Raw genomic sequence first — 16,868 nt, forward strand, 5'->3', positions numbered from 1 at the left:
GGTTTTAAAAATGGCGGCTCCCCGCTTATGCAAATGAAGCCCGGGAAATTCAAATCCCGGGCTTCATTTGCAAGTGCGGTATGCCTACATTACCCTCCTAGTTCGAACTAGGAGGGTAGTGTAGACATACCCTAAGAGAGAAATGCACCAACTAGCTCATTAGAATGGGTGACAAGTTGCCCTGGTGACAAACTTTAGAACTACATTTGGGGTACGTCTAGACTACAGGCTTTTGTCGACAGATACTGTCAACAAAGCTTCTGTCAACAAAGAGCGTCTAGACTACATCCAGTTCTGTCGACAAAGCAAACCGCTTTGTCGACATGACAGTGTAGACACAAAGGACAGTGTAGATGCAATAACGCCTTCTGTCGACAGAACTCTGTTAACAAAAGGCATTATTCCTCATAGAATAATGATAATAAACTGCTGAGTTCTGTCGACGTTATGTCGACAGAACTCAGCAGCAGTGTAGACGCAGGTATAGTTTTGTCGACAAAAGTCCACTTTTGTCAACAAAACCCTGTAGTCTAGACACACCCTCGGTTCTAAATCTGACCCCTCTTCCCCCCCACTCACCTGAGGTCAGGCATGGCTGGAGGATCCAATTTGCCCTTTTTTGAGACAGGTGCAAACCACAACATTGGGATCTGGCACTGAAGTTTATTTCAGAATTCAGTTTTGGGCCCTGCCACCTGTCCAGCTCTCTCGTAAGCATTCCCACCCCTTCCTCTGCGCAGTGCTTTTTATGTGCGTTGCTACATACACAGCTCTCTAAGCTGAATTGCCTGAAACCCCTGGCTTCCCTCCCAGCTTCCACCTCCCTTGCTTGCAAATGATTTCTAGAAAGCCTTTTAAAATGTATTATATTTCCAAGGAGGAGCTGATAAACAGGCGCGGGAGGGGCAGGCGCAGGATGCAGTGAGCTGCCTGGCTTTGCGTTGTTCTCCTCCTGGCCTTTTACCAAGATCGATGGCAATTTATTATGAAAATAAATTACCAGCTGCGTGCAGGAGTCCTTGATAGGAGGGGGACAAGTGTCAGCTTTCTCTTGGTGGGTGTGTGCTTGTGTGTGTGTGTGTGTGTGTGTGTGTGTGTGCGTCACCCGTGCCGCCTGTGACGAGAGACGAGTGCTTTTGCTAGCCATCAATCTGTCAAATGTGCTATCTAATAGCGTGTGTGTGTGTGCGCGAGCGCACGCGCTGATTTCTAGTAGGGATATGCAGGAGAATGGGTGTCTGGGCCAGTGAGCCACTGTAAATGTCCAGCGTCCAGGGCCTGGCTGCTGGAGCCACACAGATCATTCCTGTAGTGAGTTTGTGGGTGCTGTAAAGGGGGGTGGGTGCAGCAACAGCATGTGGATTTGAGGTATGGGGAACTCAAGTTTTGAATGCCCAGCATGAGGCAGCCTATGGCAGGGGTCCAATGTTGCTAATTGTGCCTATTGTGTGTGCACGGGGCTGGGGTGGGCTCTCAGCAGGCGGGTGTTCATAGAGGGTGTGTGGGTAGTGGGTGTGCCTGTCTAGTAAACTTCGTGCGGCCTGTGTAGTCAGTGGGTAGCACGCATTTGGAAGGATGACAAACTCTGCCCCCTCTCCTCCCCTTCTCAGCCCCCTGGAGAAGGGAAACCCGCTACCCTTGTTCCTGTGTTGCTGGATTAGTTGGATGGATGAGTAGAATAACTTCTTGCCCCATCACCTTTCCTGTTACCTACTCATTGCCCTGCTCCCCCTCCCCACGAAACAATCTACTCTGGAGTGATCTAGCTCTGGAACATATGGGGGACAGCCCCCAATGGGACCTGCAGGAGCTAACTGAGGGGTGGGGGCTGAGATAAGAGCCCTGCATTAGATTTCCGTGCCCCTAGAACAGACATGGGGTCCATGTCTCTGGAGGGGAATATGGCAGGCACAAGGACTGAACACAATCCCAGAATCTCTGCTTCTGGGCAAGGCCAGGAAGCTGGTGGCATCTTTTAACATTCAACGAGGATTTTTTGAAGAAATTGCCAGCTGAGGGCAAGACTCTAAGCCCTTCCCTCTTACCCCCTCTCCCAGCCTCCCACGATCCAGCCTTCCATCCCTATACTGGAGCCCCTATGGGTCTGGAGGGGCAAGTTCACTCACTGTCAGATGAAAGACTCGGAGGTTCAATCCCGGACACACTATAAAAGAGACCAGACAAAAACCTTCACGTTCCTTCTTGTGGGCGAGCGCGTGCTCCGACTCCGAGATACAGTCTCTGCCTCTTGAAATTAATTCCCCATCCCTGGTGCATTGGCAAAATAAATAATCTGGCTGCACGGGGCTTGCTGCAGATTTCCTTGTGGACAGAGCCCCCTACAGGAGGAAAGGGGCAGGAAGGAGGGCACAGGAAGGAGCCAAGGAGAGGCTAGAAACAGCAGGGATGGTCGGAGAGGGGAAGAGACGCAGGGGCCCTCCAAACTACAGGTTGGGAGCAGAGAGGGTATCAGAGGAGGTGGAGATAGCTTATTAGATCACCTAGCCCAGAAGCAGCTGAGAGTCCAGCCTGCAATTCCCCTCCTACCTACCATCTCCCAGAGGTGTGGACCTCTCCCAGTGGGCATCATGGTCTTCCATGGCTGCCTTCACCTTCTTTCCTTGCTTGTTAGTCACCACACTTATACCCTAACCAGACACCGTATCCAGCTGGTCAGTGTCTTTCCATGTCCAGACACTGCAGAGATTCATCACCCTGGGCATGCCACTTACAAGACAAGGCTTGTAGTCATGCCTGTGCAGCTCTTACCTTTTAAAGACCATTTCACCCAGTGGTTGGTTTGGGATTTTTACATAAGAGTTCAAAACCCCAGGGCACTGTATGTGCTCGCCAGTCCTCCTCTCTCTGCTGCTGACCAGGAGCACCTGGGATGCAGAGCTCTGCTCCCCTGAAACAGTGCAGCCGTGCAGCCCCCAGGAGTGCTGCTGGCTGGGAGAAGACTGGGAGGACTGAAGGTCAACACAAAGGTGTCGCTCCAGAGCCCCAGCCCCTCACAGAGACCTGTTTGCCAGGCCCTTGTTAGCCACGCCCATAGCCAGGTCCACATCTGCATCAACCTCCTCCCTTTCAGATTTGAACTCCAGGGGTATGTCTACACTACAGCGTTAATTTGAGTGAACTTAATTCGAAATAGTTAATTCAAATTAAGCTAATTTGAAATAACGCATCTATACACAAAAACTATTTCGAAATAGTGTTTTGCTATTTCGACATAGCGCATCCACACTGAGTGGACCCTGAACCGAAGTTAAGGCTGGCTGGAACCAGTGCCGGCAGGGCATCAGGTTGGACTTAGTGTGTGGAGCTGCTGCCTGAGGCTAACTGAGCTCCGTGCTTAAAGGGACCCTACCCCCACCCAGGACAGACAGTTCTCAGGGTTCCCCGCTTGCTTGTCTACCTCGATGAGGGGCAGCAAAGCAGTCCTGTCTTGGAGTGTCCTGAGTGCCCACACTCGGGACACCACAGCACTCGGCCACATGGAGCCAGAGCTGCCCCTGGGCACGCCGGTGCATCTTGTGGGATCATTGCCATTAACCCGGCTGCACTTGCTGCAGGCTGCCATCTGGGAGGTCCATCGGGGTCTGTCAGGATCCAGGAGGACCTGCAGGAGAGCATCCACCCCTCAGAGCCACCCCAGTCCTCCCCACCGGGGGCTCGTGCCCCATTCCTCCCTCACATCCTTCCATTTACCCCTCCCTAGCTCCCCTTCCTGATGTCAAATAAAAGACATTTTTTTTCATAAATATAAACTGTCTTTATTTAACAAAACTGGGGGGGAGGAATGAAACTCTGGTGAGAGTGGGGAAAGGAGGTGGGAGAGGGGAAGAGAGGGTGGGAGAGGGGAGGGGGAAAACTGGGAGGAGGGAGCTGGAAGGGGGAAGCAAGGGGAGGAAGGGGGAGGGGAAACTCAGCGCTCAGGGGTCAGGGTTTCATCAGGCCACATGTTTCCCAGCATGGCGGGTGCGAGGGCCTCGGCGTCCCTGGGGGGATGGGGAGGAGGGTGCGGAGGTTGAGGTGGGGGGTGTGGAGATTGAGGAGGAGGGTGTGGAGGTTGAGGAGGGAGAGGCGGGAGGGGGAGTAGAAGTGGGAGGAGGAATGGTAGCGGGGGGGCAGCAGGTGCTTGAGCTGCACAAGTCAGCATGTGCTGCACCAGGGTCTCCAGATGGGTACAGAGGGCACGACCCTGGGCAAGCAGCTCCCTCTGGAACTCCTGTTCTTCCTGTGCCCGCTGCTCCATGATGCAGGCCAGGGCTCGCAGGGCCCCCCGCTGCTGCTCTCGGTACCCCTACCGTGTTGCAGTTGTCCTGTGGAGCACTCGGGTGCGGGAGCATGTCCCGGGCGGGGTGGTGCACCCTGCACGTGCAGCTGGTGCGGCTGTGGAGAAAGAAGAGAAGTGGTCAGTTCTCCCTGGGGACACAGTGGGTGAAGCCCAGCCCCCCTCTGCGAGGTGAGGATGACCGTGCCCTGCACCGTCAGAGCCGCTGTGCTTGCACAAAGGCCATGGCCGGAATGTCCGGCTATCCCCGGGAATGGGAGCTGCCTCGAGACCGCACCCATGCTCCTGTGCTGTGTATAGTGTGAGTGAGGTGGGGGGGGGGGATGTTAGAGGGGGCTTGTGAAGGGAGGGCGTCCTGCTGTGTCCCGCCCCGGGGTCAGGAGCATGTCAGGTCTCTTCACACATGCGTGTGGCTATCAGGTCACAGCCCCTGCGTGGTACGCAGCTGGAGCCACCTGCCCAGGGGTGGCACGGCACATGCTCGCACGTGCACAGGTTGCTGCATGATCTGTGGTAAGCAAGGCCCATGCGCGCGGTCCCTTGACCCCTCCCCCCCCCAGGAAGGGGACAGTGATGGCACTTACATGGTGTGGCCTCCCCAGACGACCCTGGTGACTCTGCTGCTGGGACAGCTCAGGGGTCCGGCCAGTGTGGCACCCTCTGTGGCGGCTCCTCGTCTGTGCCCTGGTCAGGGCCCTCTGGTCCCAGCTTGCTGCCCCCCGGGGTGGCACGGACCAACCCGCCCCGCAGGATGCGGTCCAGTGCCTCGAAGTATGGGCAGGTGTCTGCTCCTGCTGAGGAGCTGCCCCGAGTGGCCCTGGCTTACTCTTGCCTCAGCTCTTTAATTTTCAGGTGCACCTGCTCCTGGGTGTGCCTGTGGCCTTTCTGGGCCATGGTGGCAGCTATGCGGCTATAGATGGCCACATTCCTCCTCCTAGTGTGGAGATCATGGACATTGGGGGCCTGCCCCCAAACCTCAATGAGGTCCATGATCTCACTGGTCCAGGAGGAAGCCTGGCATCTACGACCCCTGACTGGCTCCTGGGTGCTGGGGGACTAGGCGGGGGGCGGCTGGCTGCCACTGGCTGCCCGGCTCATCCTGGGGCCACTGGGTCAGGGGCAGAGACTGCTGGCAGGTCTGGCTCTGACACGTGCCGTCTGGCCAGTGTCTACCCCTTTAAGGACTCGGGGCTTGGGGAGAGGAGAGGAGTTTTCCTGGTGTGGTCCAGAGTGGCCACCAGGGGAAACTGGGAAGGGCTGGAGGCCAGCTAATTCGAATTAAGTGTCTACACAGCACTTATTTCGAATTAGCTATTTCAAATTTGGCGTTACTCCTCGTAGAATGAGGTTTACCAAATTCGAATTTACCAATTTCGAATTCAATTCGAAATTGCGGTTTGTATGTATAGACGCTATTGAAGTTAATTCAAAATAACGGCTGTTATTTCGAATTAACTTTGCAGTGTAGACATATCCCCAGATTGGAAAGACAGGCGTCAAATGGGGTTTGTCAGCCTGGCAGTCAGGAGGTAGGGGAAGGCGATGGTCCCTGAGCATCCTTCCCTGGCTGAACTCTGTCAGGGACAATATGGCCCACTTATTAAAGATCATGAACGGGACAGCAGCCGGCTCAGTTTTTGCTGGCAATCTTTTTCTTACGGGCTGAGACCAGGTCATAGAAGGGATCCCGGGTGATGCTGGTCCTGGACAGTGAGTGAGAGAGAGAGAGAGAGAGTGTCAGGGCTGGGAAATGACACAGCAAACCTCAGGATTCTCTGAGCCTACAAACAATGGAGCCCTTCCCGGACCAGAGGATCTGCAGGCCCCCCAGCAGCACCTTGTGCCTTCAACTACTGGAGAGTCAAGCTTTGCAGGTGGCAGTAGGAGTTCTCTGCAAGAGCCTCCAGGTGCAAGATAGCTCTGCCCCTGGAACCACAGGGATGGAGAGATGAGGGGGTCAAGAATGCTGGCAGTGTGAACATCGATCTCCCTTACTGACGACCACTGGCTTTCAAGTCTCTCTGCTCCCTTGCCTTGAACATGCTGCCCCAGTGCCCTACAGTGGCAAGGTGAGGCCCCCAGCTCTGCATGCTGGCACAGCGTTGGCATTTACATCTCTGCCTGCTGGCGCCCCACAGACAGCTCTGGCCTCTGCCTGTGGCACATCTCCCCTGACCGGAGTTCACACCACCCCATTTCACCGTGCCAGGGGAGCCATCTCCTTTCTCTCTGGTCTTGTCCCCTTACTTTATTGCCTCAATCCACAAGTTGCGCTCCTCTGACGTGGCTGCCGAGATCTTGTAGGACTGGTGTTTGCCTTCTACTACCTTCCCATCCCCATCTGTCTTGCAGGCTTTGATCTTCTGCCCCTTGCAGCTGGGATTGAAGAGCTCGAAGCAGTTCTGCAGGGAGAGGCATGCAGGGAGTGAGGGGTCAGGCTGTAAAGCCATTGTTCCAGGAGCTCCACTTTGGGAGGTCACGCTAAGGGAGTTTGCAGAGGTGGCAGTGAGATTGTCAGTTCCTGAATTGGGGCCAACACTTTGCCTGTAACGCTCCAGGGATCTCAACCTTGCTGAGCTCGATTCCAGTAGCTCAGATGCTTGGCAAGTAAATGCAGCCCCACCCTGTGCTCAGTGACCCCTGTGCTGTCTCGCCCACTAACCCATGTTTTACCGAGAGAGAGAACAAGTTCCCAGAAAGCACCCTGTGGTATGTACTGCACCTCACACAGCCTGCCAGAGACAGTCAAATAGGAACGCTGCCTCGCATCTTTTGGGCACCTGTAACAGTACAGCATCACCTGCCATACAGCAACCAACACTGGCCACACACAAGAGACAGAAAGGAAGGCAGTTTGAGGTCAGCTTTCTGGGGGAGCCTCTCTAACAGCACAGCACTATTTCTTACTCCCAGACTTGAAGGCCAAAGTCCATTGCGACCATCAGTTCTGACCCCCTGCATATCACAGGCCACAGACTCTCACCCATCCACCCCTGTATTAGACCCCGACCTCTGGGTGAGTTACTGAAGCCCTCAAATCATGGTTCAAAAAGGGTTCAGGTTACAGAGAATCCACCATTTACACTAGTTTACTTACTGATTTAACCTGTGCCTTGGGGTGCAGAAGAAGGCAAAAAAGCCCCAGGCTTGTGGGCAGTGGGTAATATGGACAAGGGAAGGCATTGCCTTTCCAAAACTGCTTCTGGATCCAGGGTATTGGCTTTAAGCAGACCTCACCTTTGAAATCCAGGGGTTCAAACTTTGGGAGAGGGAGCTACTGCTCCCCTAGCCCCTCATAAATAGTGCCCTTTGGACCCGGTCTCTGCAGCTGTGGATCCTGTGTTTTGCACCTGCACCCATGTGAAGCTTTAAAAAGGAGGATGATCTGCCTGGCAAGAGGTCCCAGCGCGGGGCAAGAGGTGCCACAACGGCAGACTGCTGCCTGGGACAATGCCCCAGAGTAGGGCTGGAGGATAAACCTGCTAGCATCTTGGATGGCCCATCTTGTCATGGTACCACATGGGGGAAACTTACTGGCTTTTTGGGGTCGTCCACTTTCCGAACTGATAGATTCTCCAAGGGAATGATCCCCAAAGGTTCTTTATCCTGGAAGCCAATGAGAAGCCAATATGAGTGTCTGATATGCTCTCTGTGCCCGGACCAAAGAAGTGTTGCTCCCCATTGCCTTGGTACACCCCTCCTCATCCCAAGCATTATGACAGAGCAGGCAAAAGCACCCTGGCAAATCAAAGGGACGCTTGAAGACCATGGCTATAGCTGGCCGGAGTTCTGCCTGACAGAAGGTACCATGTCTGAAATGGCAGCTGTGGGTCACAGTGTGAGGGTGGGGATGGGAATGATGGGACTTAGTCTGACCTCGGTCCAGAGTTCACAGAGTGGAGTGGATCTCTCATTACCCCTGGAAAATACAGCCCCTGGCAGAGATTTGCTTGGCTGGAGCACAGCCCTCACCGTAGTGTATTCAAAGTAGTAGAGGCAATTATCAGTCAGAATGAACCAACGGCGCTTCCAGGTCTTCACTCGACCCCCTAGGAACAGCAAGAACCATAAGGCGTCAGTCCCTGAGAGGCCCCCTCCCCACTCTCATCATCCCTTGAAGATCAGTGGCCAGGGATAAAGCCTCCACCCCATGCTGAATGCACACAGGGAACTGGCACAGCTCAGAACTGGGGTGGGGATAGGGAGGAGGGAGCTGAATCTGCAGGCTCTGGGAGGTGCAGGAGCCGACAGCAGTAGATCTGAACACCAGGGGTCAGGCTCAACCCATGGCAGCAGAATGCTGCTGCAGACCTGCCCACTGCTGCGCAGGAAACTTGGGGGATGCTCATGGGGGAGAGCTGCACAAGGAGGGGATTCGTACCCAGTTTAAGAAGCCAGCCCTCGCGGCTGGGGTTGAAGAAAGTGTGTGTGAGGTCATTCCCATCATCCTCCGGGATGGAAAACGGCTCGTTTTTAATGCTCTCAAACAGATTCTGTCCCACAGAAAAAGGAAGAGAGAAATTAAAAAGCTTTAGGCAGCACAGGGGGACCTCAGCTCTCTCACTGACATTCCCTGTATATGGATGGACTGGAGTTGCTGCCTACATGGTATCTCTCAAAGACGAAAAGGGAGCAGTATGTGGCCATTACACAGGTCCTTGTTACGTATGCACACACACACAACCAATGGAGAACACTCCTGTAAGTAAGCAATCAGGTGTGAGTAAATACACACACACGAGAAAGCTCCTGTAAGTGAACAATTAGGTGTGGTAAACACACACACACACACACAAACAATGGAGAACATTCCAGTAAGTGAGCAATCAGGTGTTGGTACATGTACATACACACACACCACACACACTAGGAACAATCCTGCAAGTCAACAATTAGGCACCAGAGACGGTCTTAGGGGTGGGTGACCCGGGCGGTTGCCCGGGGCCGCCATTTTCAAGGGGCCGCAGACAGAGCCGGTCTTAGGGGTGGGCCGCGACCTCCCAAATTTCGGCCTAACCTCCCAAATCCTCCTCCCTCCCCAGTTTTCCCTGGTTACTCCCCAACCCCCCACCCCTTTTTTTTGCCCGGTTGACAAATTTTTGTCTGGTATTTTTTTTAAAACCATCTGGCAACCCTATGGGTGAGCCAGGCGGTCACCTGGGGCCATCAATTGGTTAGGACTGGCCCTGTCAGGCACATATAAGAAGACACCTGTATAACCCCTTCAGGTGAGGAACACTCCTGTAAATAAATGACTGGCTGTGCATGCATGTGTACACACACACACACACACGAATTCCCACAAGGGTAGCATGCTATTTTGAACAGACACAAGCGCAGAGGGTAGCAATGAGAAGCAGACACACACACGGGAGCTATCAGGCACATGCCAGTCCATTGCGCAGCTGTGGAGGCATTCCAGTTTCTCGTCCGTTACAGGGACCACATTGTGCTACTGGGATTTGACATCATTTATTATGCAAGATTCTGACCAAAAGGTTCCTGCAATTTCCTCCAAACAACCGTCAGGAAGTGACATGGTACCAGAAATCTGAGCCCTCCACACTGAGGAAGAAGCGCAGTGGGGGAGTGCCAAACAAAGTCATGGCTGCGGTTGGGGGGGTTTCATGAACAGGATACAGTTGACACAGTGTTCTGAATGCCAAATCATCCCTGTGGCAGGTAAGAGTGCCCGATTCTAACCAGCAAAGGGTGCAAAGTTATGGAACAGCAAATCCTAGCAGGCCAGACAAACTCCTTACACCCAATACCCAGTTGTCAGAATATTTAGCTAAACCTTATCTTGTGAGGTCTCATATGAAAACTGGTGCCACACTGGTCATGAAGACCACTGTGTGATGTATGTACAGTTTGTGAATACAGAGCTGTGGATGGGCACAGGCAGGATGTTCTGACATTAGGGTGTGGAGGCAGTTGATAAACGAAGGAATGTGGCTTTACCTGTCAGCATGGATCAAGCTCTGAGAGAAGCAACTGAGGAAACAAATCCATCAGAGGCTGAAGAGTGGACTAGTCACCTACTCCCTAAAGACCAGGCAGCTGAGGCGAGGAGCTTGGGGGTTACGTTTCAGAGACTACATTTCAAAGGTTTTCTGGACTAAAAAAGTAGCCAAGGGTCTCCTTCATTATCCATCACTTTAGAGGGCAAAGGGGGCAGTGCCCGGGGGCTCTGGGAGGCTGTGCATGCAGATCTCTTGATGGACGTGGGAAAGCTGCTTGCCATTTGCTAAGAGTAAGTCTGAGCCACTGAAACGCGTGTTCTTTTTGTGCTGTTTGGCACCATCTGAACTGGGCTTGTTTAGTTTGGAAAAAAGAAGATTAAGGGGGGACATGATAGCGGTTTTCAAATATCCAAAAGGGTGTCACAAGGAGGAAGGCGAAAATTTGTTCCTCTTGGTTTCTGAGGACAGGACAAGGAGTAATGGGCTTAAAGTGCAGCAGGGGAGGTTTAGATTGGACATTAGGAAAAAATTCCTAACTGTCAGGGTGGTCAAATATTGGAATAAATTGCCAAGGGAAGTGGTGGAATCTCCCTCTCTGGAGATATTTAAGAACAGGTTAGATAGACATCTGTCAGGGATGGTGTAGACGGAGCTTGGTCCTGCCTTGAGGGCGGGGGGCTGGACTCGATGACCTCTCGAGGTCCCTTCCAGTCCTATTATTCTATGATTCTATGATTCTATCTCTTTTCCTCTGGCTAAGGATCCCTTAAATCTCTGTGTTGCGTTCTGACACTAAGGGCTGGCTTTACTATGAACCATCTCAGTGTTGCATACTAGGGGAAAGAGCGTGTCCTCTGTGAGCCCACAGGCAGGTGTGGTTTCTGTCTGTCTGGAGGCAGCAGACTTGGTATTTCTACGGGCAGTCAGGGGTTGAAAAACTTCCCTAGCGGGGTTGAGAAGGGGTTCACTGAATGTTACCGGCAAGGCCAGGGTAAGATTGGCAGAGTCCTGAGGAGTTTGCTGGTGAGCTGGACAGATTGGTGTGGCAGGGAAATGGCGCACACGCACACGCACACGCACACGCACACAGGCAGAGGGGTAACACAGTGGTTTAGGGCTGTGGGCACCCAAAGAAAGAGTTGCAATTGCAGCACTGTGCAGTTCCCCTCTCTACAGGCTAAAGCTGAGCAGGAGATGCGAGACCTTCCTCTTTCAGGGGATTGGGTGAGAAGGGAGGGGCTGTCAAAGTGCCTGGCTCAGCCTTGTGTTGTATGACTGGTCTTCACAGCTATGGGAACGGCATGGGAAAAGCAGGACATGCATACACTGCTTTGCTGCCATCAATGCACACCTGCATTTGGTCTCCCTTCAAGGCCAGCTCTGTCCCTTTAGGCCCCTGAATACGGCCCACAGAGCTGCTCTGCTCTTTTGGAAATCTGGTCCTTAAGGCTCTTCCTGGCCCAAGCCTCACGACTCCCTCTTGTAACAGTGGATCCCCTTCTGGGTACTGATACTGCCAACGGAGCCAGAGGGTGAACCCACAGGCAGTGCCACATGGAAGAGAGAGGCCTAGTGAGAGGGGGAATGGCCCCCAGACAATATAGGAATTCATAAATTTAAAAAAATCCCTTTGGACTTTCTGAGGCTGGGGCACAAGGGCATTCAGGATCAGAGGAACCCGTGGTCCTAAGGTGCAGAAACAGCACGACATGCAGAGACACCAAAGCTCCCCTCAGCGAGAACACATTGTAGGAGGGCCAGAAGCTTCCTTGAAATGGGGGAGCCACCAGTACCTACACTGTGGCTCTGTTCCCCTCCTGGCTGCCTGCGCTCTGCCCCCTAGTGGCCCTGTCCCTCGTCCTCCCCAGCTCCACCCCTAGTCCTTGACCCATTCCCCAAGGTCCCACCTGTGTTCTGTCACTTCCCAGCCCCACTCTGCCACTTCCCCTGAGGGCTCTCTCCACTCAGTTATCCCCCTCCTCTCATCGCTCACCCTTAAGGCAGGAAAAAAGGGAGAAGGCACTTTTAAAAGTGATGGGGCTATGGCTCCACACCCCTCCCCCTGTTCTGGTACCCTTGACACACTGAAATCATAGAACCAGACTCTAAGCCCCTTATTCACGTCCGCCCCTTGCTCTGCGAATAGTCCTCAGGATCCAGTGGGGATGTTCATGGGTGCTACACAGTGTGAGCAAGTATCAGAGGGGTAGCCGTGTTAGTCTGAATCTGCAAAAGCGGCGAGGAGTCCTGTGGCACCTTATAGACTAACTGAAGTGTAGGAGCATAAACTTTCGTGGGCAAAGACCCAGTTCGTCAGATGCATGTCATCTGACATGGATCTGACGAAGTGGGTCTTTGCCCACGAAAGCTTATGCTCCTACACTTCAGTTAGTCTATAAGGTGCCACAGGACTCCTCGCCGCTTTTACAGTGTGAGCAAGGAGTTCAGAAATTGGCCCACAATGATGGTATCGCCATTATCGCCATCATGCTTTGCAGCACACACTGACCAACCAGGCTACACTGGCGGGGTCTCTCAAATGCACCCTCTCTGTCTGCCGGCCATGACAAATTCTCTCATCTTCCAGACATCCATACCTCTCTCCTGCAGCACCCCTGCTCCCCAAGCATGGTACAGTCCACTTATTCCTTGGGCCCAGCAGGCCCTGGGCTATTTGCACTTCTCGAGCTACTAAGTGGGGAAGAATATATGGACTTTCCCACTCTTGGGGAAGGAGGCCATCCAGAAACGGGTGCCACCATGTCCCGGGAGGGGTATTAATGATGTCTTCGGCTGGGTTGGGTATTTCTCCCAGCTCAGCACCTGGCAGCAAGCCATGCCAGGAGGCAGGAGCACTTACCCGCAGGAGCTCTTCAGGCAGGTCCCCTCCATTGTCAATGCCTCGGTTCATGACCACAAACCTCTCGAAGGGGGGCTTGTCCTTTACGTTGGGGTTGTGCAGGCTGGTGTTCAGCATGATGACGGAGAAAGACAGCACGTAGCATGTATCTGCCGGCAAGCAAGAGAGCACTCAGGCATGGGCATGTGTCTGGCAGCATCACCGCTCCAGACATCCCTGGGGTTCTGGGGGGAAGGGGTGGGAGATGTCCCTGTTCCCTTTGGAGATCTGGCAAGGTTCCAGTCACAGTGGGAGGGGCAGTCACCCCTTGCCAAGGATCTGTGGGCTGGAGACAGCAGCCTGATGGTGATGACAGGATGGGTTGAACTGGCTTTTTACTGACTCCTCTACCTGAGCGCAGATCACTGACAGGAGGAGGAGCAGTGCTATCCTTAAGCATCAGTGTTGGTAGAGCTTCTGGAGAGAGACTGTGGTGGAGTGTGGCATGAGGGGAAAGGAAGACGAGTGGTGAGGTGGAAGGAAGGAAGAGGAGATCGGAACTAATGAGAAGAAGAGGGAAATCAAGGTGACAAGAGGCAACTCCTTTTGGGTATGTCTACACTACCCCGCTAGTTCGAACTAGCGGGGTAATGTAGGCATACCGCAATTGCAAATGAAGCCCGGGATTTGAATTTCCCGGGCTTCATTTGCATAAGCGGGGCGCCGCCATTTTTAAATCCCCACTCGTTCGAACCCTGTGCCGCGCGGCTAGTTCGAACTACCTAGTTTGTGCCACGTGTAGCCGCGCGGCACGGGGTTCGAACGAGCGGGGATTTAAAAATGGCGGCGCCCCGCTTATGCAAATGAAGCCCGGGAAATTCAAATCCCGGGCTTCATTTGCAAGTGCGGTATGCCTACATTACCCTCCTAGTTCGAACTAGCGGGGTAGTGTAGACATACCCCCAGAGAGTAAGAGACTAGAAACTCTTGGGTTGGATCCCCAGTGGGGGTCAACCCATGTAGACTCTGCTGGCTTCCAGGCAGCTGAGCGGGTTCACACCAGTTGCAGACATGGCCCAGTGGGTTCTGTCAGTGAAATGGAGAGCAGCATTGTCCCTTGTCTCTGAAAGAGTCAGGTAGGGTTAGGAACTGGCAGAAGTGACAGGGAATGGGGCCCAGATCACCAGGCCTAAGGGAAGCTAAAGCAGAAGATCCTGCCTTTCTATATGTTGTGAGTGGTGGATCATGGCCCCTCTTTAGCAAATAACTCAGCCAATGCCGGCAGCTCGTCACTGCTCCCCTCCTCTGCAGCTACCTGTCGATTGGAAGACTCCTGGGTTACACTGGCAGTACCAGTTGGCAAAGGCCTCCATCATCCGATCAATCTTCTGGGCCTCCCCAGGCAGCCGAAAGCTCCACAGGAACTGCCTGCAAGGACACGGGGCTCGTGGGATAGTCATGAAATGGCCAGGCAGGCTCCTGGAGAAGCGCATCCCTCTCCATACCCCAGGGGCATCCTCCTTTCTCCAGTGGACGTGAGGGAGTCCTCCCTCAACACAGGGAAGGCAGCAGGACATCCTTATGTGAAACGGGCCCCTTTCTTCCCAAGGCGAGTGTGATGGGACCCAGGCTAGGATGCAGGAGGCTTTCCTCTCAGCCTCCAGTGAGACTTCCACCCTGGGAAACAAGGAACCTTTCTCCCAGCTCCTAGGGCAACAACTGGACACTGTCCCTGAGAAGCAGCCCCCCTCCCTCAAAAAAACCCCAAAGGAGGAGGACAGAACACCTGCTCCAGTGCTCAGGGCCTCTCCTCACCGCATTGGCCCAATCTCAAATGAGGCACCTGCCCCAGAACACAGGCTCCCTCTGCTGTTAGTGCCCAAGAGCCCAACAAGAAGCCCTCAAGGGCAGTGTGGGAACTCAGTGAGATGCCCTTGAAACTTGGAAGGGTCCCTCTCCCGCAGCACATGGACGGCTCTAATGTGGCCACCCCTAGAAAGAGCAAGCCCTCTCCCCCAACACACCACAGCATGCTGGGATACTCCGGGAGGAATGGGGGAGGCCAGCAAATGAAAGAGTAGGATGCCTTCCTACGACAGATAAGTAACTTTTCCCTAACACAAGGAATCACAGTGCAGTGTTCCCTGTAAGCCGGGTGCTTCTGTGGCCACTCAGGAGAGATTCCAATGCTTCTGATTAGCAGGGTGTTCACAGCTAGATGTTTTTGTTTCTAATGGTGGTGCACATTGCACATGCCTTGGTGCACATAACAAAATTTATTCCACACACAGAAGGCGAAAAATCCACACATGGATGGAAACGATTAGCAGGAACATTGGCAACAAGAGGCCCCTAGAGGGTCACACTCCCCCACGCACTGCACAGGAATGAGTCACTACCCCAGGAAAGGGTTTTACTGCATTAGTACAGTTGGACACCTGCAGATTAAAGCGGGGGCAAGAGTCCTCCCAGATGCATGCTGGAGCCACCTCCCTTGCCTTGTGCCCTCTGGTGTACGTTAGCTTGAGTAGGCAGCCAGACCTGAGCACCCAATGCAGCTCCACTTCTGCTCACTCACCTTAGTGCCTGCACCAGGTTGAGGTTGGCAAAGGAGTGGCATTCCACAAAGGCCTGAAGGATCTGCAGGTTCCTTGGATCCCTGCTTGAGTGGGAGGGTGGGAGGAGAGAGGGAGTCCTGTTGATGCAGCTTTACTCCGTGACCCAGAGCAGCCCCACAGAGCTCCAATTCCCCTCTGCACACGCCCCCTCCCTCCTTTCACATTTCAGTTCCTCTTCCTCCACAAAAAGACACCTGGAGCTTTGGCAAAGCTGTTACACTGACGTCTTGTCTGCATCAGGGGTTCAGCCATCAGCAACCAATGCAGCTGCCCCAGTGCTAACCCTTGCATTCTGGTAAACCACTCGAAACTGAGCTGTATACAGGGCCGGCCCACAACATTTTGGCATCTGAGGCGGGGAGCTCAAATGACGCCCCCATGTCCCCTTTTCTCCTGCCTGCCTGTTATGTCTCTTGTGCCCTCCTTCCTCCAGCACAGCACTCCACCATCTCTGTGCATCTAGAGCAGAGAGAATACAGATGCACCAGCAGCAGACACAATTTTCTACACTCTGGGTCCTAGTGGCGCTCTCCCCCCCCCCCCCCCCCCCAGTCTGGCACCTGAGACGGCCGCCTCAGTTCACCTCATAGTAAGGCCAGCCCTGGCTGTATACATCGCTTACCTACCTTTCAGGCAGGGCCGAGCTCCCCCAGTGCAAGAAGCAGCTCTGCCTGCCTACCCTAGGGGCTGCTAGGGGCTCTAGCCCTCATGGTAGACAAGACCTAAGAGACTCAGGACAGCTCCAGGAGACTCACCTCTCTCCCAGGTAATCCCCAATGGCTGTCTTGTTCAGGCCCTCTCCCTTGTAGAGAAACTTGGCGATCTCTCGCAAGTCTGAGGTCAGCACCTTGTGGTCAGTCAAGTACTGGATCCCCTGAGGGAAGAGTGCACCCAGGCTGTGTGTGAGGAGGTTTTGAGGGGCCACAGAAGGACAGTTTAATGGTCACTCCAGCCCAAGCAGCTCTGGACATCATGTTTCCCCAGCTCTGCAGGCCTCCTTCCAAATCCAACTCTGCTGAGGTCGCCTGCTACTCCCCAACTCCTCACAACTGGGGAGCACACAGCCAGACTTGCTATCTGAATCCCTCTCCTCATGGTCCACACAGCAGACTGCAAGGGACCAGGTTGCCAAGTAGGAGTGCTAATGCTGG

General features: G+C 53.8%; 1 protein-coding gene across 4 annotated transcripts in view; it reads right to left on the minus strand.

Moving 5' to 3' along the window:
- Nucleotides 1-1,179: 1,179 nt before the first annotated feature.
- The window catches only part of CYTH4 (cytohesin 4), a 32,183-nt gene continuing 16,494 nt past the window's right edge, over nt 1,180-16,868 (minus strand). For 3 of the 4 annotated variants that reach the window (XM_075937495.1, XM_075937521.1, XM_075937513.1), the window contains 10 exons: nt 16,473-16,591; nt 15,678-15,761; nt 14,415-14,527; nt 13,121-13,269; nt 8,679-8,790; nt 8,270-8,346; nt 7,832-7,903; nt 6,545-6,699; nt 4,882-6,000; nt 1,180-4,395 (listed from right to left, as the gene is read on the minus strand). In XM_075937495.1, coding sequence (XP_075793610.1) covers nt 5,928-6,000; nt 6,545-6,699; nt 7,832-7,903; nt 8,270-8,346; nt 8,679-8,790; nt 13,121-13,269; nt 14,415-14,527; nt 15,678-15,761; nt 16,473-16,591 — 954 coding nt within the window. In that variant the 3' untranslated portion in view covers nt 1,180-4,395; nt 4,882-5,927. The remainder of the gene's footprint in view (nt 4,396-4,881; nt 6,001-6,544; nt 6,700-7,831; nt 7,904-8,269; nt 8,347-8,678; nt 8,791-13,120; nt 13,270-14,414; nt 14,528-15,677; nt 15,762-16,472; nt 16,592-16,868) is intronic. The other variant, XM_075937502.1, reaches the window with a different exon arrangement.

The sequence above is a fragment of the Pelodiscus sinensis genome, chromosome 1 (assembly GCF_049634645.1).
Source record: "Pelodiscus sinensis isolate JC-2024 chromosome 1, ASM4963464v1, whole genome shotgun sequence".
NCBI classification, from domain to species: domain Eukaryota; kingdom Metazoa; phylum Chordata; order Testudines; family Trionychidae; genus Pelodiscus; species Pelodiscus sinensis.